The 27,207-nt window shown below is 36.1% G+C and overlaps 1 protein-coding gene across 1 annotated transcript in view; it reads left to right on the plus strand.

The window, feature by feature from the left end:
- Window positions 1-26,071, plus strand: part of TMPRSS11D (transmembrane serine protease 11D) — a 55,332-nt gene extending 29,261 nt beyond the window's left edge. The window contains exons 4-10 of the mRNA XM_008522999.2: window positions 3,999-4,066; window positions 9,647-9,804; window positions 13,081-13,119; window positions 16,001-16,178; window positions 19,704-19,963; window positions 21,364-21,506; window positions 24,524-26,071. Coding sequence (XP_008521221.1) covers window positions 3,999-4,066; window positions 9,647-9,804; window positions 13,081-13,119; window positions 16,001-16,178; window positions 19,704-19,963; window positions 21,364-21,506; window positions 24,524-24,685 — 1,008 coding nt within the window. The 3' untranslated portion in view covers window positions 24,686-26,071. The remainder of the gene's footprint in view (window positions 1-3,998; window positions 4,067-9,646; window positions 9,805-13,080; window positions 13,120-16,000; window positions 16,179-19,703; window positions 19,964-21,363; window positions 21,507-24,523) is intronic.
- Window positions 26,072-27,207: the final 1,136 nt, after the last annotated feature.

Here is a 27,207-nt window from a genome sequence, read left to right on the forward strand (position 1 = left end):
TATTCAGTTTCCTAAACTAGAAACCTAGAATTCATGCTAGACATACTGCTCTCTATCATACAAGAATCCAATCCATTACCAATCCCTGTAGGTTTTATTCCCTGTATTTCCTTCAAATCCATTCATTTCTCTGCATGTCTGCTACCACCATGTCCAGCCAAGCCACCACCTCTACTCTGGGGTACTAAAATAGCATCATAACTAATTTGCCTTATTTTGTCCCTAAAATTGATTATCCGTATGCAGCAAGAGAGATTGTTCTCAAATTGCAAATCTGATTACATTATCCCTTTTGTTTAAAGCACTTCAGTGACGTCCCAGGGGTTCACAAAAATTTATTGGAGTGATGGAAGAAAATACTCAAACATCACTCTGCATGTATTTTTTCCCTTAAAAATTTTTTTTAAAAAAGGAAGAAAGAAACTTAGCTTTGTTACTATTTGCAAAAGAATTGATATTGCCACCTTCATTTGGATTTATGTTAGCTGGTCCCACACAATGTGTGTAATGATATCTTGAGGGAAAAGGAGGAGGACAATAACACAGTAAAGCTGACTGGGCTTCAGCACACATTGCCCTGCTTTCAGTCGACCTCAACGATGTGCAGTTTTCATTGGATGAAAGATTATATTATCTAGCTCTAAAAGTAAACTAAATCTCCCCCAAATTAATCAGGGGACTGAGAAGAAGTCTGCAAAACACACAAAAAATTAAAAACTGCAATTTGAAGATAACGCTAATACATAAGCACAGTAACGAATAAGCAAATGAACAATAAAATGATTACAGAGCTGACCCTCTTCTGCTCCCAGCTAGAGCCATATTACCAGGTGAAGCAATACCTTAAGGAAAGCCATATGCTTCTTAAGAGAGATTTATTACACACACACACACACAGCCTGTCCCTTCAAGGTATAAATGTGAGAAATTAACCACTTTTTAAATAAAACATCCCATGGAGAGAAGACTGAAAATATATGTTTAGCAATGTGTTCATCGTTAGGTGACTGAGTTTTTTTTTTTTTTTTTTTACTGTACGTTATCTGTAAAAATGTTTAGACATGCACATAGAAAAATTTGGGGGAAAAGATAAACTATCATGGTTGGTTGATTTTGAACACCCTTCTTTTAAAAAAGTTTAAAATGAAACACTTTTTTAAGTTTTAAGAACTTTATTTGGTTCTCCCAATGATGCCCTTCATGCATTTGGACCACATAATTGTGTGGAAACTCCTTCAGCACTTCAAACCAAATGTTTAAACTAAACTTAGAATCATAGCTTTGAGTCATTTTACCACAAAGCGTTTCAAAAATTATAAACTCTATCCAATCATATTAACAGTGAAAATTTTATTATTGAAAAAATAAATGGAATAAAATATGTTTATTCTGTAACTCAGTTTTTTAATTTCTAATATTTTCAAATATTTTATGATGTACATTGTTAGTACAGTATTATTACATGTATATAATTTATAAATAAATATACATGCTTTGGCTACTCATCCATAAAACGTTTTACCAATAGGAGTGTATAATGAAAAATATTTGGAGACCATTGTAGTAATAGATAGATCATATTTACCATATATTTTATGTTTTTCTTGAAAGCTAAGCTTTCCCAATCCTCTAATTAAACAGAAAAGAAAGTTGTAATTGGCGGGTGATTGAAATCACAAAAAAATTTATTCCTATTATTCATCTCATGAATAATATGAACAAAACTGTATCTATCAGGTAAGAAGGCACTGAAAATAAGGAGGTGATTTATCTTCATGGGTAGCTAATGAGATCTTTTCTCTCTAAAGATAAAATATTCATGACAATTATAGACAATCTATATGTAATGTTTTACCCTTTATGTGACCTATTCTATTAACAAATTTAATGATATTCGCTTTGTTAGAATTTACTGAAATCATCTATATCTCACTTCAATTCTCATAAATTATGAATATTACTGAGGTATGACGATTCTAGACTACTCTAGAATACAAAGATACTATTGTCACCTTAAATCAGTAAGGAAATATAAAATAGTTCTCTCTTTTTTCATTGTTTACTTGATTTTTGTCCACTGTCACAAAAAGCTCAATATCACAGGTTACAAAATCAAATGAGCGTGAAAGTAAACTCCTTTGACCCTTTGAACACAGTAATAATTTTGAAGGAAGGGAAAGGGCCAAAAAGTTGACTGTAAAGCTCACTAAAAGTAGATGCGTAGTTTCTGGGAGTTATAGCAGTTAGTTGTGTACAGATAAATTTTTTTAATACACTTTTGACTGTTCTCCTTTTACAGATGGAGAAGGTGAGAGGAAGAAAGGTTACAAGGTTCATTCAGGTTCTCATAGCAAGCTAGCTATCTCTGTGTTCTCCATCTACTGCCCTTTCCACTATCCCATTAGCACCCTCTTCCAGCATCTGCTAATTTTCTACCAAGCATTTGACAAGTTCTAATGAAAGAATCAGTGGCATTTTTACCCACTCTGTGAAATATGGAAACTTAACAACAGGCCTCTTCTTTTATCCCTGTTTATGGATATCAATCAATTAATCAACTCACTTTCTTTATGTTGCTTATTACCTTGATCTTCACAGTTTTCCACATAACAAAAATGTCATAATTAAAACGGACTTTTAACACTTTGTTCCAGTGTAGGCTATGCTGGTGCAATGCCAAATCATGAATTAACATACAACTACAAGAAATATTTATCCAAATTTTAGCCATTCCTTCAGCTTTAGGTCATTTTCTTTTACTTCTGTTAAAGTCAAGTAAAATTAAAGTTAAACAATTTTACTAAAATACCTCCTGTAATACACTATATGAATAAACATATTAAAACCCATCCTCCTACATAGTTAACTGAAATATAGCTCACCAAATGACAGCAACAGTTAATTCTAGATCATAGAATTTGGTGTCATTTTTTGCTTTCTTCTTAATACTTAAGAGTATTTATTGAATTTTTAAAATAGGAACATTAATTATTTCCATGAAAGCAATAGTCTTATTATTCTTAAAAACCTTCAAGGCCTTTTTGGAAAGAAAGAAAATGACCATTTTTTCAAACAACTGGTTGGTCTGATATCAGCCTATAGGAATGGATATCTTAAAAGACACCGTGTGATATAATACAGATTCCACAAACTTCACAGTTTCAAGAAGAATTGGTTTCAAATCCTGACAACGTAATATTCAGCATACTACTTATTAATTTCCCCATCTTTATCTTTTCATGTCTACCTCGACTTTGTTACAACCTCACAGTACAAGCCAATGGAATCCACTTTCCTTTATGAAACTTCAATACTTCAGACCCTGCATCTTGGAAGAGCCGTTACAATTACAGAACCAATCTTAGTTCACTGTGAAGCTGATCCTTATACCTCAAGAGGACCATCCTTGCCGAGACTGAGCAATGATTCAGGGAGATAGCTAAGGTTAAGATAGCTAAAGAAATTACCTACTGATGTTAAAAAATAACCTCTGATACTCGTGCGTTAATCAGAAATAACAAGGAAAAGACTGTCCTTTGCTTCTCCTTCTCATCATACTCTCCACTGCTACTCATTTTAATCTGGTTTTACTCACTTTAAAACAGTTGTGAGGGATCACACAATGTAAGTTATACCAGTGGATTCCCCCGGTGTTGGCTTGGCTCCTGCCCCAACCACCTTGGAAACAGTCACCAAATCACATAACATGAGTTCTCACTGAATAAAATATCTGACGCGTTTGGAATGACTTCTAGTGAAGAGAGATCCTGTTCATTATTGTCTTTGTTTAATAGATGAAGAAATAGACACTGCAGCAAAAGATTACATAATGAACCTAAATCAATCCCACATGTACTGAGATGGAGTTGAACTAAACTGAACTGAACTGAAAACTCAAGTCTCTATTCCTCATTACCATAAGTCCCACGTTGTAGAGTTGGGAGGAAGGAGAGGAAGAACTATAATTACAGAGAGGTCTTTTTCCTTTCTTTCTACAGATTACTAAAACATTAAAAGAGTCAAATTTAAGAAATCAGTTCATCAAAGCTCATGTTGTCAAAATCAGGTGAGTGGAACTGTATCAAAAAATATATAAGCATAGATACAATTTGGCATATTTGACTTTTGTTCACAGCATGGATGATGAACGAGATGTTCACAAAATTTGTTGCAATATTATGAAGATAGTATAATGAACAGCTTAAAAAATGCTAAAGCAAAAATACAAATGAAACATGCCACATGTGGTTTACCTACTAATGTAAATAACCATATTACTTCAATTCTTGGCGGGGAAAAGAGGAAAGGGGAGAAGAGAGGCTGGTGAACTGCAGTAACAGGGCTATCCTATTATACAAAAACAGTGGATACCATTCATATTCCAGTCTATGTAAACAGTGCCTCCTGAAGTCATGCAATGCTGTGGTGCTGATGTATTAATCCAAGATCAGAGCACTATAATCAACATCAAAAGTAGCTTCTAGTTTTTGTTTGCCTGGAATACTATAATGTAAAGAATGCTATGGCTAAATCCAAGCATGTCAGTCATGAATTAACAACAGAGGGAATAGCGGCACGCGTGCCAGCTATTTGCCATTCCTGCCTTAGTTGAATATGTGTCTATCAGTGTGATGTGATAAGACAGGCCCTCTCAACTAAAACAGTCTCCCTCACTCACCCTACTACAAACATCGCAAATGCCGACATTGCTCAATCCTTCAAGTAATATGCAAAAGTTATGTGGAAGGGAGAAGAATTATATTAATTCTTTCTTGAATACTAACACCACAAGAAAATTAATTTTTCTTATTCTCTGTAGTCTCCTAGTAATTACCCAAGAGCACAGAGCTCTGGTCAGGTAAGTTTTGTTGAGCAGTTAGAGGAGTAGGAAGAATCCACAGGGAGAGTATTTTGCAAAATGCATTTCAGTCAGTTCAGTACACATTTACCTTAGTACTTTCTTGTGAACTCTCTGTATTAGCCAATAGCTCGCAAAATTTGTAGGACTGAATGAGCCATGTACATTTTCTCTCCTTTTGTTCACTTCCCACTTACCACTCAATCCCCTGCATTCTCACTTCTGACCCCACCGCAAAATGCTAATTGTTCTTGCCAAGTTCAACAATGACAGCCACATCACAGACTCCAAAGAATTCATGTCAGTCCTCTGTTTGGACCTCTCAACAGTATTTGGACCTGTTGGACTTTGAATTGTCCTTGAAATAGTGCCATCCTGTGGTTTCTATGACCATAAACACCCTGATTTTCTCTTACCTTTCCAGTTACTCCTCAATTTCTTTGCTAGTTTTTATTCCTTCTCTGTACATTTCTCAAATGTTGTTGAATGTCAGGCTGTGCTATAAGCCTTTCATCTTCTCAGTTCTTATTCTCTCCTTTCAGCGGCTTCCTTGCCACCTATGTGCTGATTATTCTCAGAGTTGTATCTCTGGGCCAGTCGTCTCCTCTTATCTCTAGACATGAATATACACAACTATATGGATATCTTGCAGACAACTCAACTTTAATATGTCCAGACCTGAACCCATCCTCTCCCCCACCAAATATGTTACTCTTCTAATGTTGCCTACCTCTATCAATGCCATCACCTTCAACCCAATTTCTCAAGAAAGAAATATGAGAATCATCTTTATTTCCTGTCTCTCCTTCAACCCACGGATCCAATAATCTAATCTTCACAATTCTATTTCCTAAATATCTCTAAGATTCATAACTTTTCTTCAAACACACTGTCGTCAACCTTCTCTCTCCTGGAGACTCCTTTCCTCCAGTCTTGCTGCACTTCACATTCTACATAGCAGCCAGAAAGATTTTTTGAAACAACAATCTAAATATATTATTCCCTTAGTTAAAATCCTTCTAATGGCCACTCCTTACCCTTATTATACGTCAAATATTACAAATAAATAAATATATATTCTCTGTATATATATTATATTATATATGTAATCGTGATACATATGTAGTGGATATGTATATATATAGATATACATGTATATGTGTATATACATTTACACTGCGACATTTACACTGGTGGGTAAAGAACAGGGTGGAGTGTAGTGTAAGATAAGCCCAGAGACAGAGACGGTGGGAGGAAGTCAGATACAGGAAGGTCTGGAGAGTAGCGAAAATTTTAAAACAAAGTTTACTAAACACTCCTTTATCTGACATCCTCCTACCATCTCCATCTCTGGGCTTATCTTTCACTAGTCTCCATCCTGCTCTTTACTCACCAGTCCTGTTAGACTACTTTGAGTTCTTCATTCTCCCTAATCTCAAGACCTTCATTTAAGCTATTCCCTCTGTCTGAAATACACACATACACACATGCAAACACACATCCCACTTTTTCCCCTTTCCTTTGTGTTTTAAAATCTAGTGTGTTAATGAAAAATTTGAGGTATAGTAAGGCCAACAAATTAGGAGATGATTACCCTTGAAAAGACAGTTTCTAACTCACAGTTCCCAAGAGGAAGGGGCATGACTCTCTGATAGAGTTGCTATGAAGATCAAATAAATTAGTAGGTGTAAAACACTTAGTCCTGTTTGAGCATCTGTTTATGTTTATCATTCACTAAGGATCCCTCTTCTTTGAATTACAAATTCATATCTTTTCCATTTTTTTCTATTATTTGTGTTGTTCTTATTGATCCATAGGAGTCCTGTATGAATAGTAGGTACCAATCATTTGTCACTTTCTGAGTTGCAAACATATTCTCCCTGCCTAAAGCACATCTTTACACTGTGTTTATGGCATCTTCTGTTGTGGAAAATCAGTTGCAAAATGTCATTTAAGAAATCCTTCCTCCTCCTGTATATAAAGACATTCTCCCATATTTTCTGGTAGTTTTAAATTTTTGCTGTTCATATTCAGGTGCTTTGTTTGTGTACAGCATAAAGTAGAGATCTAATTTATTTCTTCCATATGAGTCACTTTCTTTCAGATTTGTAATTCCACTTCTATGATACGTTGTTTACATATATCTGTGAGTCAGTTTCTGGATGATGAATTCTGTTCCTTCCTATTAATCTTAATAATTATGTCATTCACATAAAATCTACCACTATGGCTTTGTTTATTTCTCCTTGTTCAATATATTTTAAGGACATATTATCAAGTGCCTATATGTTTAGAATTGTTATATCTTCCAAATGAATTATCTTTTATCAAGGTATTAATCTTTTTTATCTCTAATGTTTTTTAATCTTAAAATCACTTATGTCTGATACTATTATGGCTACATTGACTTTCTTATGGTTCTTATTTTCCAATATATCTTTATCCACCCTTTTATTTTCAATATTTATCTATATTTATAGGTTAGATATTTCTCCTGAAGTAAGATGACAGCTAGATTACATTTTCTAATGCGTCCTGATCTTCTTTACCTTCAACTGGAATTTACATTTATTGTGATGACTGTTACATTTGGATTTATTTTGTGTTCTATATAATTTTGTGTTCTTTATCCTGCTTTTTCTATGCTTCTTTTTCCTACTGTCTTATCCCATTTTTTGGTATGATTGAGTTTTCCTCATTTTCTTTTCTTCTTTGACTAATTTGAAGTTCTACATCCCATTTATCTTATTTTAGTAATTATCCTTAAAATTTAAACAGAGAGAGTTGGCTTAATCCACTACCCTTGCTTTCAGATAATACAGGGAACTTGAAACTCTTATTCATGCTATTATTAATGATGTTTTAAGTTCCACTTTATTTGTAATGACTCCAAATTAGCCATCGTAACTGTCAATGTCTTTTTAGATTATCAGTTTTCCATTTTCTTTGCTCCTATTTCTTCCCGTACCTGTACCTTACACTCCCCTTCTGGGTTCAATTTCCTTCTTACTGAAGTACTTCCTTTATAAATTCTTTCACAAGAGTACATAAGCAATAAACTATACATTTTTTTGTTTTGCTTTGATCTGAAAACTGTCCTTATTTTAGCCTCATTCTTGACTAACACTTTAGTGTGGATATAAAATTCTAAGTAGATAGCTATTTTTTCTCAGAACTTTGAAGGTACGATTATATACTGCCTTTCGTTGTTGCTATTAAGAAATTGCCCTTCAGTCCAAATGTTCTTTGGTAGCTAATATTTTCTCTGTTCTTTGAAAAATCTTCCATTTGTCTTTGGAGTTCAGAGTTTTGTGATGACATACTATTTGTGTGTGGGTTTTCTTTTATTTAGTATGTTTCAGACTCATTGTGATCTTCATCAATTCTAGATAATTCTCATTATCTTTTCGAATATTGCAACTCTTTTATTTTTGTGTGATCTTCTTTAGTATTGTATTAGGTAAACATTGAGCCCTTTCCTGTCTCTTAGCCTCTATTTGATTCTTTTCATCTCTTTATCTGTTTTTTTACCTTCCATGTGATTTCTTCATCTCTGTCTTCAGCTTTGTCTAATATTATGTGTAACCCATCCATTGACTTTTTTTTATTGAGGTCATATTGGTTTATAATATTGTGTAGTTTCAGGTGTACATTATTTATCAATTTCTGTATACACTGCATCTTGCTCAACACGAATAGTCTAGTTTTCATCCATCACCATACATATACACATACATACATCTTTACCCCTTTTGCTCTCCCCACTCCTTCTCCTTTTCCCCTCTGGTAACTTCTAATCTGTTGTACTTATCCATGTGTTTTTTTATCTTCCACATATGAGTGAAATCATATGGTCTTTGTCTTTCTCTGTCTGGTTTATTTTGTTTAACATAATACCCTCAAAGTCCATCCATGTTGTTGCAAACAGGATGATTTTGTCCTTTTTATGGCTGAATAATATTTCATTGTATATCTATATATCACATCTTCTTTATCCATTCATCAGTTGTTGGGCACTTAGGTTGCTTCCAAGTCTTGGCTATTGTGAATAATGCTGCAATGAATATAGGGGTGCATAAATCTCTTTGTATTGTTGATTTCATGTTCTTTGGGTAAATACCCAGTAGTGGGATAGCTGTATTGCATGATATTTCTATTTTTAATTTTTTGAGAAATCTCCATACTGTTTTACGTAGTGGCTGCATCAGTTTGCATTTCCACCAGCAGTGTATAAGGGTTCCCTTTTCTCCATATCCTCTCCAACATTTGTTATTTTTTGTCTTGTTAATTATAGTTAAGTATAAGGTGATATCTCATTGTAGTTTGTTTTTTTCTGAATATTTGTGAAGTCTAATAATAGCTAATACTTACAGTACACTTACTGTATGCTATGTACTCCTCCCAAAAGTTTTGCATATATTAATTCATGTAATCTTCATAACAACCCATTTTAATGTGAGTAGACTTAGATACAGAAAGATTAAGAAACAAATAACTTACCCAAAGTCAAACAGTAAAGGGTAGAGTTGGTATTCAAACTCTGGCATTCTGGCTTCCAAGCCAGCTATATTGAATGGTGGGTACAGTGTACTATGCACTGAAATCAAATATTTGCGAGACAGCATTGTGATATGTCATTACATATGCAAACAGTGTTATGTGAATATGTTCTAAAGTTAAATTCCTCGAGTAAAAATTTTTTAATCTTTAATCAAGAAGAGTATATAAATAGAACAGCAGAAAATTATCATAATTACCCATTTTTAAAAATATCTTTATGGTTTTCAGGCAAAGTGGTAGTGGTGTGATAGCAGATACTGTCATGAAATTTAAATTCACTAGACCAAACAGTGGAGCATTAATGAAAAGAAGAATTGAGGCTGTTTTACACCAAGTACTGAATAACTCTGGAAACTTGGAAATAAACCCTTCAACTGAGATAACACGCAAGTACCATTTTTTATATACCATTTTATTTCAATACATCCCTCAACTTAACCAGTTATAATTCACATTTTAATTTAATGAGACTGACTTTATGAAAACAATATATTATAAAGCTAGATAGATATAATATATAGCTCTCTAATATGAAACATTCCGAAGTTTATAGAATCATTTAGCATTCATATAGGAAATTTTATTCTCTAAAAATTCTTCATTAATTTCCCCTTTCAACACTTCTTTGGAAGGATGTTGTTGTGACTTGTTCAATTGTAGGTATGCTATCAGAATGGTAAACAGCTGCTCAAGGTCAGAGAACAATTTAATTTATGATTCACCTCACCCAGAACAGATCATACAATCAGAAGGTATCCGGTAAATACTTATAGAATAAACAAGTAAATTAGAAGACTTAGGATTTTCCCTGTCTCCTCTCTGACTATCCTCTCTCCTTCTGCCTGTCTTGAATCAGTTTCCATGTTTTCCCTCCTTATCCTGTCACTCTGGTCCAAGCTAACATCATTTATTACCTGAACTACTGCATTAGCCTCCTTACTACTTCTTATATAATTTCTTGGCCCCTTCCAATTCGCTGTCCACATATTGATCAAGGAAATACAAATACAATCTTGCTTAAAAGTCTCCCATAGCTCCCCACCAAAATATCACCTGCAAGTGGGATATCATATTTTCCGGTTAGCCCAGGACAGTCTCAGTTCATGCCAACTGTGCAAGAACCATTATTAATATCGCTCCCTAAGTGTCCTGGTTTGGACAATAAATAATATGGCCATCTCATCTAAAGCACTGCATGATCTGGTTCATACTTAGCCTGCCAGCCATTTATTATATCACTCTTTTCCTCATTCACCATAATCTGGCCACACTTTCATTTTCTCTATTTGCCAAGCTTCTCTCTTTCCTGCCTCAGGGTCTTTGCATACGTTGTTCCAGTTTCTTATAACACTCCCTAGATCACACCCTCACATCCATCAGGTCTCATCTGAATCACTCCTTTCTAGTGTAAGCCTTTTGTAATTCCATTTCTCAATCCTTTACCTGTGTCACAGACTCCTTCATAACATTTATCACAACTGAAACTACAAAATTATTTGCGTGATTTTTGTATTGTTTATCTTCATCCTTAAGCTTTCTAAAGGCAAGAACAAGTCTGCCTTGTTCATCCTACTGTCCTTCTACCACCCAGTATTTAGCACATAATAGATACTCCATTAATATTTGTTGCATGACTAAAAGAAAGGAATTACTTAACACGTACATAGAATTTAAGGACACACCTCTAATTTTGTCCTGTACTGCCAGTTTAATAAACTGTGATTCCCTCGTAATAAGCTCAAGATTAAAGGATTTTGGTAGCTCCCACAGTGGACTGGTATTCAATCAGTAGATACCGGTTACAGCTGTACTATTTGTTAAAATATTGAATGCCTTCCTATCTGTTGGTAAACAACTCTGCACCAGCCAACAGAGTTGTTTCCCCAGCCCCTGCAAATCTGCCCATCCCTACCCTGTCCTCTGCAACTAAAGAGTTAATGGTTAGCACAACAGGGGCCTCCAAGACTGCTGCAGTTCCATGGCTGGCTGTGTCCTTTCTGACTGGCTGATGCTCATGTATTTGTTTAATACTCACAACAAATACATCTTATAGATATTTTTATTGTCCCCCTCAGAAAAGATAGATAATTGTCCAGGGTCATGCAGTCAGTATGTAGGGGAACCAGGATTTGAATTCAAGTCTCTCCTGTTGAAAGAACAAAAAGGTGTGATCAGCTCTTTTTATTTTCTGCCTCCAAAAGGATGTTATGGCTCTTCTGACACTTACAAAGCAGATGTGATACCCAAATCCTGTGAAACTTCCGGCAACAAATAATTTTGCATAAATTGATTTTAGAGAGAATGAAAACCTGTCTCAGCAGTTTAGATTTATCTTATAGGAAATAAGAAGCTGATTTCTCATTAAAAGATTTCAAGCAGGAAAGGATATCATGTGACATACATTTTTAGAAAAATCAATCTGGTAAAGTAGAGGTGGACGCACTGAGAAGCACAAAAGTGGAAGCAGGGAACCCAGTATGAAGGTTATTGAATAGTATAGGCGGCAAATGTGAAAGCATGAACTAAAGTAGTAGCCAAAGGGATGGGGAGAATAGGACTAATTCAAAGGATAGTTAGAGGCTAGAAAGTACAAAACCTTGAATCCAATAAGATGTGGAAAAAATGAGAAAGGAGGATTTAGAGATCATTTCAGATTTCTAGCTATTGATGGAAGTGGTACCATTTACTAAAGGAAATATACCATAAATAGCAAATTTTAGATAAAATTTGGTCAGACTGAGTTTGAGCTGGCTGTAGGACATGCAGAGAAAACTGTCTGGCAAGCAGAACGTAAACTGGAATAGACAGACCTCCGCTATCTGACCAACAGATTCTCTTTTCCTTCCCACCATTCTACTTTCTCTCCCACCGTTTCCCTTCATGCAACACTTGCACTAGCTCTACCAACTTTATTGCTCCACAAATATTATACACCCCCACACTTTTGTGCCCACTATACCTTCTACCTGGAATGCCTTTTCACCTCTCATCTGCCTGAGAAATTCCTTTTAGGTCTTCAAACTACAGTTCAAATGTTATTCTCACCAAGATAACTTCTGGAATCTCTCAGAGAGCAGTAGCTACTCTCTCCCTTCTCTTCTCCTCTATACACTTAAATTTATTTGAATGCTTCCTGATTAATTTCTACCTGTAAATTGTGTGAGGGCAAACTCCCTGTATTTTGCTTACTGTTATACCTGCACTACTGAGAATAGTATCAGTAGAGTAATACAGATATACCTATCTACACACATATATATATATTAGATTAAATGAAAAATTAACTTCTTTTGTAGCATTTATCACATCGTATCTCAATGACTTGCTCATGCTGCTGTTTTCCCAACTAAACTGAGTGACTTGAGAACAGGGATATCTTTTAAATATCTTTTAAGTATTTTTTTGTGCCAGATGAGAAATTCAAGCATGGACTTTAGTTTACATAACAATAAATTGGGGGAAAATTGTAAACAAAGATTTCTGGGCCCTAAGACTCAGAAACTCTTTCAGCAAGTCTGAGCTAAGCCTAGGAATTTGTTTTTTAGCATCTCTCTAAGTGATTTTAATCATGGTTATCTGAGGACTACACTTTAAGAAATTAAGGTGAAATGATACATAGTCCTTATTGTATTGATCTTACTCTCACTTTTCTTTAACACCAGAAATTACTGACCAGGATACAGTAAATATTCTCACTCAAGGTAAGTTTTAAAATTACTTTATAAATATAGTTAACCAAAATATAAAGAGTAAATGTTCAAGTCATTCGTGCTCTTTGCCAAGGCAGTGCCTATTGAGGCGGTATTTTTATTCGTAGTTCACTCATGGGGGTTGCTGTGGAGATAAGACTCTGCTGATTCCATTGGCCCATGGACTGATGGCCAAGCTAGCCCATCCTTTTAGAAGAAGGAAGAAGTAGCAATGGCATGCCACTCTGTATCAAGTTTGAACTCATGAAAACTTTGTGGCAGCTTTGGGAAGTTTTTCCTGCCCTGGTTCCATGATGGCATTTCTGTAGACTTGCAAATTATGTTTGGTGGCATCATTTATATGGCTTCTCCTAACCACTAGAATAGCTTGTTTTGTTTTGGATTTTGATTAATCATAAAGTATAATAAGAAAAATATAAAAAGTGTTGTCAGTTCTATGTCTATAACCTGAAGGAGAATTCACTGCTTTCCAATGTCATTCTGTATACTCTCAGGCAAGGATAGCAGAAACATAATCCCTAGAAAACAGCAGTTTACTTCTCTGGCTGATAAAATGTAGTTAGAAATCAGTTTGATGTACATCAGTGGCTGGCCTATCTCAAATACTTAAGTGCTGTCACAAGGTAACGCTACTTCTGTGGGTGTTTTTCTACTTCATTCTATATCTAGTTCATGCTTCTTTTCAATGAAAATGCACTTAAGTAATTTACTAGAGAACTTGGTTGAGGATGAAGCAAAGGAAACTGTTTCATGTATATTCTTAATGGAAGTCTGGTGCTCCTCACCTAGGAAGTCTGTTAGAAAAACCGCTTTGGGATGGTTGTCCTATTGAAGGAGTGTCACTGCTTTAGAGCCAGTCCAACAATAGAAATTGTTGGTGATGATTTACCTCTAGTTTCTTAGTAATCAACTAAACAAGAGTAAATAAATCATGGGAATGGGAGTTGAGAGGAATTAAGTGATCAGCCCACTCTCTGCCCTCCCCTCCCGTTTCAGCCTAGCAATTGGAGTACTCATAGGCTCTCTTGAGATGTTTAAATAAACCTCATCTAGATACTTAGAAACCCTCAGCTACCTTCAAGAACATTCTGTGGACCTAAAGTAACTCCTTTTCAAGGACACAATTGGTAACATAGAGTTAGTTATAGAGGTGAACATAAACCTCCATAATGACCTGCATTACCACTACGGACTCTTCTTTTTTTTTTTAAGTTTTTGGTGAGGAAGATTGGCCCTGAGCTAACATCTGTTGCCAATCTTCCTCTTTCTTTTTCCTTCCCCAAAGCCCCAGCACATACTTGTATATCCTAGTTGTAAGTCATTCTATTTCTTCCATGTGGGATGCTGCCACAGCATGGCTTTATGAGCAGTGTGTAGTTCTGTGCCCAGGATCCAAACCAGTGAAATCTTGGGCCACTGAGGCCAAGTGTGTGAACTTAATCACTTGGCCATGGGGCCAGCTCCCAGAGTCTTCTTGATAAGAACAGTTTTCCTCCAACTGCAATGTGCACATGAATCACTCATTAAAATGTAGCCTCTAATAAGTTCTGAGGATTTAATGTACAGCATGGTGACTATAGTTAATAACATGATATTGATTCTTGAAAGTTGCTAAGAGTAGATCTTAAGCACTCTCATCACACACACAGAAAGAGTTAGCTATGTGAGGTGAAGGATGTGTTAGTTATCATCATCTTAGTAATCATTCAACAATGTATATGCATATCAAATCACCATGTTGTATACTTTAAAAATATACAATTATATTGTCAATTATTCCTCCATAAACTTGGGGGGAAATGTAGCTTCTGATTCACTCTCTGGTGTGGATCTGAGAGTCAATATTTCTTTATTTTTTTTAGCTTTGAGATGTAATTGGCAAATAAAATTGTAAGATATTTAAAGTGTACAACACCATGATTTGATATATGTATAGATTGTGAAAAGATTCTCCGCATCTAGTTAGGTAACACACCCATCACCTCACATATTTACCCCCCTTTTTTTTTCTTTGGTGAGAACATTTATTCTACTCTCTCAGAAAATTTCAATTATGCAGTATAGTGTTATCAACTATAGTCACCATGTTATACATTAGATCCTCAGATCTTATTCACCTTATAGTTAAAAGTTTGTATCCTTTTACCAAAATCTCCCATTTCCCCAATCCCCCAGTCCCTGGTAACCACTTTCTACTCTCTGTTTCTATGAGTTTGACTTATTTTTTTTCTTTTAAGATTCCACATATTAGTGATACCATGCAGTATTTGTCTTTGTCTGGCTCATTTCACTTAGCAAAATACCCTCCAGGTTCATTAATGTTGTTGCAAATGACAGGATTTCCTTCTTTTTTAAAGCTGAACAATACTCCATTTTTTTTTTGTATACACACTACATTTTCTCAATCAATTCATCCATTGACGGACACTTAGGTTGTTTCCACACAGCATCAGTATCTCCAATAGGCTCCCAGGGGATACCCATGATGCAGGTCCACAGACCACACTTTGAGTAGCAAGGCTATAGAGAAGATGGAAATTTCCTAGTGAACCCATGGCCTGAGCTAGTACATCCACCACTGACCTATCTTAATCCTTACTCATTCCAGAGAATTCTGAAGCTGCTCCAGATTTTGAAGCCCACATGCCAATTAAATTCAGAAATGTTCTCTAAAATGCAGTCCATAGTCAATGGTAGTCACATAAATACTCTAAAAATACAACATATTGATCGTGCTTTTGGAAAGATTAGCATGTCCTGGGGAAGAATACAGAAAAGACAGAAAAGTCGTAAATGTTGGAGACTTTTACAGCATCTTCCAAATGAACGAATTATGATCTACCTAGCACATTAATCCCCTTTTCTCATTTAGAATGTGGGGCCCGTCCAGACCTAATAACATTGTCTGAGGAGAGAATCATAGGAGGCAGTAGGGCTGAGGAAGGAGACTGGCCGTGGCAAGTCAGTCTACACCTGAATAATGTTCACCACTGTGGAGGCATCCTGATCAGTGACATGTGGATCCTGACAGCAGCTCACTGCTTCAGAAGGTGAGGCCATAGCTACCCACCCATCTGGGAACATCTAGGAGACATACATGGGACTCCACGTATATGCCCAGGACTGAACATGATTGGATTGAGTTGGAAATAATTCAATGCAAAAAAAAATAACGATTCTTTTCTTCCTATTCCTGATAGCAAAAATAATTTTCCTCCTTCAGCTTGCTAATTTACTCCTATTTCTCTGTTTCAGGTTATAATATATCATCACGGTAAAGAACAAAGATTTATATGTCAGAATGTTTCATTTAAATCCTAGCTTTGAAAGCTTAGGAAATTTACTGAACCTAAGCCTTTTTCTTTTAGGGTCAAATTAGGCACATACTCTTGTATGTATGTGTATTATTCCTACTAATAATATTCTAACACTATTGTCTTAGTGTTATCGATAGGATTAAATATGCCAATGTAAACATACATTAAATGTTAGCAAAATGAATTTTTGCAGGAAATTTGCACATTATATCATGTAAGGTAATCAGAAGGCTGATGGCTGATCTCAAACTGCCTCATGCCATTAATTTACTCTTTAAAAAAATGATTGAGGGGCCAGCCCGGTGGCGCAGCGGTTAAGTGCGCACGTTCCATTTCGGCGGCCCAGGGTTCGCCGGTTCAGATCCCAGGTGCAGACATGGCACCGCTTGGCAAAGCCATGCTGTGGTAGGCATCCCACGTATAAAGTAGAGGGAGATGGGCATGGATGTTAGCTCAGGGCCAGTCTTCCTCAGCAAAAATAGGAGGATTGGCAGCAGTTAGCTCAAGGCTAATCTTCCTCAAAAAAAAAAAAATGAGTGTCTACTACGAGCACAGTATTATCTGTTATAGAAGCGAATTAAACAAACACTGACCCTACTTTAAGGGAGACTACATTCTAATGTTGGAGGTACACATGAACAAAAATAATGATCAATTACAGCGAGTAGCATAAATAAAATGAATGTAAACAACTTAACATTAGGGTAATAAACTGCCAGTGGAGAGTAGGATGCATTACCTTATCACATTACCTTATCCTATTGGTATAAAGGAAAGGTCTTACTGCCCATAATACAAGGACTTTAGACTTCAGCATGACTAAAACCTGTTAGGGTCAGACATGTCTCATTACTGGGGCATCCTAAAACCCAACAGTTGCTGGGAACTGAACTCAAAAAGTTCACTCAAAAAAGTGATGGTGATCTGAACTCAAGTGTGTCTCTGACCATATCTATTCTCTTCGAGACCTCTTTCAATAACCACTGTCTAGAATCCAACCTCCTTACCACACACCCAAAGCTCGCCAATCAGATCAATCCAAACATTTCTCAAAATACGAACCTTGAGTTCCAGCCAGATTATTCTCTCCCCCTGGACTCTGCCTACATTTTCCCACTTAAAAGCATTTGCTCAATCTGCTTCTTCTCTCTAAAATGTTAATAACCCTTCCAAATATCCATTTCTTCCTATTGGAATTCTGTAAAACCTTCACTATTTCTAAGAAGTCCTCTGCAGATTTGAGGGTACTGCCTCAATACAGTGCTTGTTACAAAAAGTGTTTGTTAAATTAAGAGGGAGCAAAGTTTAACAAGACTAGTGCATGATTTCTGGACAAAAGTTTTAGGAAACTGCAAATTATTTTGAATTTTTCTCATGACTATCTTATAACTCACTATTTTTTTACACAGTGAATAAATTTGAAACATTCTAAAAGATATTTCCAGAGTTATCAAATCTCTGATTTAGATTGACACATTTATTTCTGTGTCTTAGATAACACAAGAAACAAAATTCACAAAAACATTTCAATCTTCACTGCCACCTGAAAGTCCAAAGAACAGGAATAGCACTAATTGATTTCAATCACTTCTGAGTGTGGGAACCAGAAATGCAAATACCTGGACTTAGCAGGCACTTAGCATAATCAAGGATGTAATAGAAACATTACTGGATTCTAAGCCCTATTCTAACTCAATCACCAAAAGCTAAGTAAAGAATATCACTATAATGAAAGCCACGTTTATAAATATCACCAATGATTGCCAAAGGAATCCACCATTTTAAAGGCATGGAACGTCTTTGATTTTTGCCTCTTCAAATCCTTCTATTCACGAGCATGATTGATCCAGAAGAACTGACAAACTATGTGAACTTTGTATTGGCACCTTCCCTGTATGCTTGGTTGTCACTGAGAACCACTCGATGAGGATTTGTTTGAGGCATGACCGGCCTAATATCAAGCTACATAGAAGTGACAAGGCCCTCATAGAAAGGCTTCTTGAATTGTCACTTCCTCTACAAAGCTTTCCCTGATGCTCTCTTCCCTCCCCCCATCTCATTCCCACAGAAATTTGCTTATCTATATTTAACTATAGTTCCTTTGATTTATGATAGTTAATTTATCTGCCAGTCTTCTCCATTAGTGTGAGAACTGCTCAAGGACAGACATCATAATTATCTATATGTTTATTCTCAAAGACTCACACTATTCCTTATACAAAGTAGGCACTTAGTAATGGCTTGTTGAACCATAATTAATGAAAATAAGAGTTACTTTCATTGAGTGTGTACTTTGTGCCGAGCACTGCACTTGACATACTTTACTTGTCTCAATTCATACTTAAAACTGTGCAAGAGACTATCCTCAATAAGACTTTATGCAAAAGTAAACTGAGAATTAGAGACATTAAGTAACTTGCCCTGAATAACACTGCTAATATGTGGCATAGCCAAAATTTAAATCGAAATCTGTTTCCAAAACTGTACTCTCATGCATTTGCTGGAAGAAAGGAAAGGAAGGGAAAGAGGGAGGGAAGAAAGAAAAGAAAACTATCTTTAGAATGTTCTCTGTAAAGACCCTGAGCAAAAGAAGTTCAACATAAAAAAATTCATGTATTTGTTTGTTAACTAATTTTTTCTTCAGAACTTTTAACCAGCAGTCACTGTTACACAACCTAACGTACATTATAAAAGTCATATATACATATACACACACACATATATGCAACATAATCTTTAAGTATCACACTTAGTACATAAAAATTATTCATCCATTAATAAGTCAAAGAGCCCCTTATCATCACTACTATTTAAATGGAGCTTCTGGCTAAAGGCAAAGAATGGGAAAAAAATAAGGATAAGAAGGAATAAGTTAAAACTAAAGTAAACACTATTTCAGACTTCTTATAGTTTCTTGGATGGGAGGATGTAGAGAAGGGAGAAATCAAAGGGGAGATTTGTGTTATACTAGTTATCATCAAAGTATCAGAATATCCTCACTGGAATAGAAAAATACCAAGATGTTCATCATTCCAAGATATGTTTTCTAAACTCTTTCTCTGTTTCTTTAGACAAGTGATCACTCACTGTGCCAGTAGAGTTAAACTCATTTATTAGCTATGTAATACAGAAATAAATAGCAAAGAAATATTGATCAAATAGTTCCTGTGGTGGTGGGGAACGACAAACACAAAATCCAAATATTTGAAATGCTCACAAATTCCCTATTCAAATAACATGTTTTCATATTTTTTTTAGCTCCTCTGATCCTCGTCAATGGACTGCCACCTTTGGTATTTCCACAGCATTTCCTAGACAGAGAAGAGGAGTAAGGACTATTAAAACCCATAACAATTATAGACCTGCAACTCATGAAAATGATATTGCAGTTCTCGAACTTGACAGGAGCATCACCTTTACCGCAAACATCCACAGCATATGTCTCCCAGCTGCTACCCAGAATATTCCGCCTGGTTCCACTGCTTATGTAACAGGATGGGGATCTCGAAGATATGGTGGTAAGCGTCTCAGGAAAAATAAAACCAAACCAAAACAACAACAACAAAATGTCCTGGCACCTGTTGTGTAATATTTTTAATCAGGGAACAACAGAAGGACATGTTCTACGGACAGAACCATCCTATATTCTGGTTAGCCTAAGCTCTAGTTATTCCTGAGTTTCCTCAGCAAAGAAAAGCAATGCCTCTGGAAACTAGGGGAATTCTCAAACGTTGTAATAGGGAAATGTAAAAGAAAGTGATGAAGAAACATGAGTTCTTCAATGATCCAGAGACTATATGTAGGATTTAAATCGCTCCCTTATAAAGAAAATGAAATTTTTAAAAAAGATTTGGATAAGTGTTCTCTAAGGGTTTTAAAACCCATTAAGGTATTGACAGCCACTTAAGGTATCCTGGGATGAAATAAATCCTGCCTCTAGAGCAAGAAACTCTATGTGTACATAAGCATTACTCACACTTGTTTATTGAATGAATAAATGAAAATAAAAACGAGGGCAATATGAAAGAGTAAATAGGGCCAAGGGGAATATGAGAGGATCAGCCAGGGAGTGGAAGGAGAGCAGTAACAATTCCCATGGGCTTCTATCTGTGTTGCAGATGGGCTCTCCAAGGAATAATACAAAGGCTTAACATCCTAGAAAATATTTCACTGTGGTTTTACGGCCGAAAGTAATTTGGTGGAGTAGACAAATTTGTGCCAGTCACAAAAATGGCAGTGTCATTTTGAAGGAACATCAATATAAAATAAATTAGTTCTTGAGCCTTGAAACCAGACTGATTTCTCTTTTGTTGTTTGATTAAAGGTTACTAAATATGTAATTTTCCAATTCAAAGTCTCAGTGGGGAATTTAAATGCGACTGGTCAATTTTTTTTAGGAAGATTAGCCCTGAGCTAACATCTGCTGCCAATCCTCTTTTTGCTGAGGAAAACTTGCCCTGAGCTAACATCTGTGCCCATCTTCCTCTACTTTATATGTGGGACGCCTGCCACAGCATGACTTGACAAGAGGTGCATAGGTCCGCACCTGGGATCCAGGATCCGAACCAGGGAACCCAGGGCCACCAAAGCGGAACATGGGAACTTAACCCCTGAGCACCGGGCCGGCCTTGACTGGTCAATTTTAAGATAGCAGATTCACTTTTCTTTTTCTCTTAAGGTCTAACAGGCACTGTATCACAAAGCTAAAGCAAAAAAAGAAAAATTGATCTGTGTAAAGGGGTTATCCTTCTCTACTATAGGAAACTGCTGAAAAAAAAACTCTGAAGTACATCTTCAATAGCCTTCTTTGATAAATAAGAAACAATGTTTGGACTAAATTTATTCCTTCCCATATTCATCACAGTCATTAATTTATACATCCTGAAGTCCATTTTCTTTCTTCTTTTATACTTAACAGGCAGCACAGTTACAGATCTAGAGCAAGCACAGGTCTATATAATAAGTAATGATGTATGTAATGCACCAGCTAATTATAATGGAGCAGTCTTGCCTGGAATGCTATGTGCTGGAGTACCTCAAGGTGGAGTGGATGCATGCCAGGTAAGTTCAAGACAATGTTATCAATGCCATCATCCGAGCTTATAAGCACTTACTAGCATGTGATATGGTGATAGGCATAGAGATAACATAATTATAATACACAGCCCTGATCCTCTAAAAATTTATGATCTATATTTTAGAGATAAAATTCTTGTATGAACTTGATCTTTCATGAAACACTAATTCTGAGAAGCCAAATTACAGAATGGTTAACCATCCAAGCTCAAGAACCAGAAAGATCTGGGTTTGAATTCCTTAAATCTCTATAACCAATTCTTTTATCTATAAAGTGGGGATAACAATGATTGTATCTAAATTTTTAGACACTACTAAAGATTAGATGGAGATTAAATGTGTCAGACATGTACTAAGCAACAAAGAAATCTCAGCTGTTTTTACTGTTGTTGTTGTTAACCCAGACCAAGATCACTGATATTAATAACTTTAATCTCAACCTTTTCAACCACTCTGACGGTTTAAGTAAATTAATCACTCATCTAAGAGTCGTAGACAATAACTGATTTTAAATTATAAATAACACCTAAATATCAGCATCTTGAAGATAGATTATTTATACAAAAAGCTTAGTTACTTGAGTCACAGCAGTTCCCACAATTGCAAAATAGCATAAATGAGAAAAAAACTATATAGATCTAGCCTGTAATTTTCAACCAAATATAAAAACATAAACAATAAATACGAAATTCTTACTCAAGGAATTAGAATAAGATTTTAATAATAAAATTTTAATTAAGTTAGCTAAACAATTGATGTGGTTCCATCTTTTAATAGGTATTATTCCTATGTCTGAAACCCAACTGCTTATAGTAAGCAAGAACTACTCAGTATCAGAAATTTCTGAAATTAAGAAAAATCAATCTGTTTTCTTGAGGAATCTGCTGCTGTTTTCCTGGGTGAATTTTATACACAAAAATCAGGTTTATTCTTACCTCAAACATTATTGACTTTTATATTTAGTGCTCACATTCTTGAAAAAGTGGATAAGAAGTAGTTCTTACACAGTTTTTATAAAACCCCAATCCACAAACACTTTCCCCAAAATGAAACATTTTTATTGACTGAAAGTTGTGTGCAGGTGGAAGAGAATTGTTCGTCAATTTTCAAGATACCCCTAATTACTCACTGACCCTTTATTCCCTTTAAGTGGAGATGTCTTTGTAGTAGAGAACACTTCTTGCCCCCCTTCTTGTTTCTGTTTTATTGCTAGCCCTGTAACAACAAATTCACAGCTTTCACAGTAGTTTTCCAAAGAATTCACCAATCAAATAAGCAACATACCCCCACACTGACAATTCCAGATCTACTAAGAGGATTAATTAGAACTGACTTATGGATACCTATGAGATATAAAAGAGTGTTACTCATGCTTCACCCATGATGCTCCTTACCTTCTGTGTATACAAATTCTGCTCTTCCCTCAACTCCAGTTCAACCCATAACTGTTCATGAAATTTTCCCTGGGTGTTCCACTCTAGGCTTCACTGAATCTCAGCTGAAATACAATAACGCATAGAATTTGTCTCAAAAGAAAATCACTCTACATAAGCACTTACAAGATCCTGTTTCTGTTCATTTATTCATTCAAAAAAATGTATTACTTTCTATGTGCCAGATACTGTGCTAGCACAACAATGCATTCCCTGAACTCAGCAAGGCTGTGGTCTAAAAGAGACAACACAGCCTCAAATGTCTGACCAATCAGGAGGTGAAGCTGGCCAGATACAGGAAAAATTACATGTCCGTCTTAGTTTAACATTTGCTTGCCCACTGTTGGTAAGACATTATGCAGAGAAATTTCTAACTATAGAAGAGACAGCAGCAAAAACATAATGAAGGGAAAGTGCTGAGAAGTGGTTACCTGGGCACATATGCATGATCTAAAGGAGGCAGGTGCCAATCACCACCATGCAAGTTGGTGATTCACACGCTGAACCTTCTCCCCATCTAGACCAGTAATTAAGTAGGTATGGAAGAACTAGCTACTAAGAGCAGTCGAAAGAAGTGTTTTACTCATATAAATTTATTTTTGATTATTCACCAAAAGAACTTTTTGATGATATACTATGCATCAGACACCATGCAGGGTACTATGAATAGGAAGATAAGTGAAATTTCTAAAAACTCATTCATTCAACAAATATTTCCTTAGCATCTCCTATGGGCTATAAGCTTAGAATACAATGGTGTCCAGAATAAGCATGTCCCCTTCCCTGGTGGACCTTACAGTATAGCCAGAAAAACAGACACTGAACAAGTATCATAGATGCAATGAATATGGCAAAGATGTGCAGCTGCTACAACAAGGGGAGCTGATCTAGTGGGAGTGAATTTGATCAGGAACACAAATGTGCTTGTATAAAACAATGAAGAAGCGGGGGCCAACCCAGTGGTGCAGTGGTTAAGTTCGCATGCTCTGTTTCAGTGGCCCAGGGCTCACTGGTTCAGATCCTAGGCACAGACCTATGCACCACTTATCAAGCCATGCTGTGGCAGGCACCCCACATACAAAATAGAGGAAGATGGGCACACATGTTAGCTTAGGGCCAATCTTCCTCCAAAGAAAGAAGAAAGAAAGAGAAAAAAAAAAATAAATAATGAAGAAGCCATAAAAGAGATACACACAGAATGTGGGACCACAAGCAGTAAAAACCTAATCTCCCCCAAAGCTAGAAAGAGAGGAAGTGGGGAGGAAAGGCACAGGTCAGGGAAGCCTCCTCGAACAAGTAAAGCCTGGGATGAGTAGCAGTCAACCAGGCAATTGATGGAGTCTGGGAACTGTGCTTCTCACCTTCTCACACTGTGCTGAAGGTACTACGTGTGTACTCAGAGGATTTCGGTAATTTTCACATGACTTGGTATAATAGTTTGACAGGTAATGTCAGACTAACTTTATTTATTGTCATGATGGATATGCCTTCTACTGCCATAGAAATAAACTCCTTAATACTTTTGGGTTGTCTTCACACTTAAATGATCAATCCTTCTGTTTCCTTCAGGGTGACTCTGGTGGCCCACTTGTACAAGAAGACTCCCGGCGGGTTTGGTTCCTCGTGGGGATAGTAAGCTGGGGGTATCAGTGTGGTCTGCCAGATAAACCAGGAGTGTACACTCGAGTGACTGCCTACCGTGACTGGATAACTGAACAAACTGGGATCTAGTGCAACCAATGCATCTCTGTTGCAAAGTCTGTACGCAGGTGTGCCTGCCTAAAATTCCAAAGCTTTATTTTCGGCTGCAAGAGAAACTGAAAGTGTCCCATTTTAACATCTTGGTACATACACATGGTTTCACAAACACTATTTAATCTTTCTTTATTACTACAGATTTTATATATTCTCAAATATATACATATATATGAACATGACCTAGCACTGTGGCCACGTGCCAGGGAAAACAGCAAACTAGTGACAGAGATAATTTTATTACAGTTGTGAGAAGTGCTAATAGTGAGAAAAACAGGTACCCTAAGAGTGGATCCTAGAGGAACCTCGACAAGTCTTCAGGGTCAAAGGAGTCATCTCGGAGGAAGTCTCATTGAAGCTGATAAGTGGGCAAAGTATAGAAACTTCCAAAGGAAGTGGTGGAATAACATTCAAGACAGAAGAGAATGTGGCAAGAAAAATACTATTTGAAATTTATGGTTACTCAATATTTTATAGGTGGTATAAGTCCTAAAATCAAAAATATATGAAGTCATTGTACAGTCCTACAGCAATATTAATTATCCCATAAGAATACGCTCCCATCAGAACTAAATGAATTTCAGGCATTTAAGATCAAAGCTAAAACATTCACTCCTCAACTGAGACCCAAAGAATTATAAATAATTTTCACGATAACTTTTATTAAAAGTTAACTTCACCTACATGGAGAGAATGTATCTCCTCCACAGGGAAGCTGAGGAAATACACCTGTACAACCTTCTCAGGCTACTTACAACTACATAATGCTTTTTAACAACTAAGATCGCCAGTGGCAGTTATTTTTGAGGGTCTAAGGACCCTCAATAGCTAAATCCAAATAATGAATTGAAAGTCATGAGGACAAAAATAGGAATAGTTGGTTTGTAAAAAGAAAGGTTAAATGGCTTAACTTCAATAAAATTATCTTTGAGAGAAAAGGAACTTCTTTCTCTTCCTCTCTCTTTCTCTCTCTCTCTCTCCCTCCTTCCTTTACACACACACCACCAAATAACAAATTCAATAAAATCCATTAAAATTTAATGGCACGGAGATTTATATAGTCTGAATCATGAATGTTACTGAATTTTTATGGGATCCTAACACAACTAAAGCTTGGTTATGTATGACATCGATGTGTCAGGGCTTCCTCCTTCTAAAAGCTAACTCACAACTCCTGAGTATCAGCCTGACTACATCCATTGTAATGAAAACGTCTTGTATTTTCTCCTGTAAAATTGTGAAGAGACCTACCCTGAAGTCATTCACTTTTAAGAAAAAGAAAAGAAAATTTAACCACTTCTTGGTGAAATGTGCAAACAAATCATTGGTACACCTTATTTCAAATAAACTCTTTTAAAATCATTTTCCTGCTTAAGTATTTGTGGAAGTTATGATTTATGAAGGACAATCCAAAACAATTTATTTAATTGCTTCTCCAACAAGAGAACTGCCAACTAGATTCAGGCTTGGTACTTTCTGCTGCCTTATAATCAACCTCTATAACTGAGGCAAGCTTCCAGCTTGAGACTCTCTGGCTGCACCCTGTGAGGACACCATTAAACTGGTAATTTAGAGGAAGCCTCAAGGGGAGTGTGTTTCTGTGCATGAGTGTATTGGTGTGTTTGTATGTGTGTGTGTGTGCATGTGCCCTCACATAGTCATAAACATACTTTTGTTTATTTCTATATATTGAAAGCTATATAAAGGAAAGTACTATATAGCAGGAAATGGAGAAAATTCAATTATTTATTAAAAATAAAAAATTATTTAGAAAATATGCATATTTTCATGAAGAGACATTTGAACACAAGAACACCTATTTTAAGAACTTTTTTTTTAAAGGTACTGATGAGTTCCATTTTCCTGATAGCTAACTCCATGAAAGAAATTTTGAATATTTATGGGAGGGGTGGTAATTCATAAATCTTTACAGTCCTTAAAAGATCATTCTGGGGGCTGGCCCAGTGGCATAGTGGTTAGGTTCAGGCACTCTGCTTCGGCGGCTGGTGAGGAGTTCACTGGTTTGGATCCCAGGTGCAGACCTATGCACAGCTTATCAAGCTGCAGGCATCCCACATATAAAGTAAAGGAAGATGGGCACAGATGTTAGCTCAGAGCTAATCTTCCTCAGCAAAAAAAGGAAGATTGGTAGTGGATGTTAGCTTAGGCCCAATCTTCCTCAAAAAGAAAATCATTTTGGAAACTTTAACAGGAAATTTCTAGCACCCTAATTCAGTGCCAGAAAGAGCTATTAATTCCAGGAAGAATCCTGTTCAGAATATAGAAAACACACAGACTAACCAATAACAAAACATGGCAAACACAGTGAATATTTGATCTTCAAACTGAATCCTCTTGAGTTTAAAATAGTGAAAAGAACTAATAAAAAGAGCCAGATTATCCAAGAAAGTTGAGAGCAAACAATTGATTATTGCACTAGTTAGAGGTCTTAATTACAGAGTGTATAACATTCATTTAACACATTTATTGAGCCCTAC

This window comes from Equus przewalskii, chromosome 3 (genome assembly GCF_037783145.1).
Source record: "Equus przewalskii isolate Varuska chromosome 3, EquPr2, whole genome shotgun sequence".
In the NCBI taxonomy this organism is placed as follows: Eukaryota; Metazoa; Chordata; class Mammalia; order Perissodactyla; family Equidae; genus Equus; species Equus przewalskii.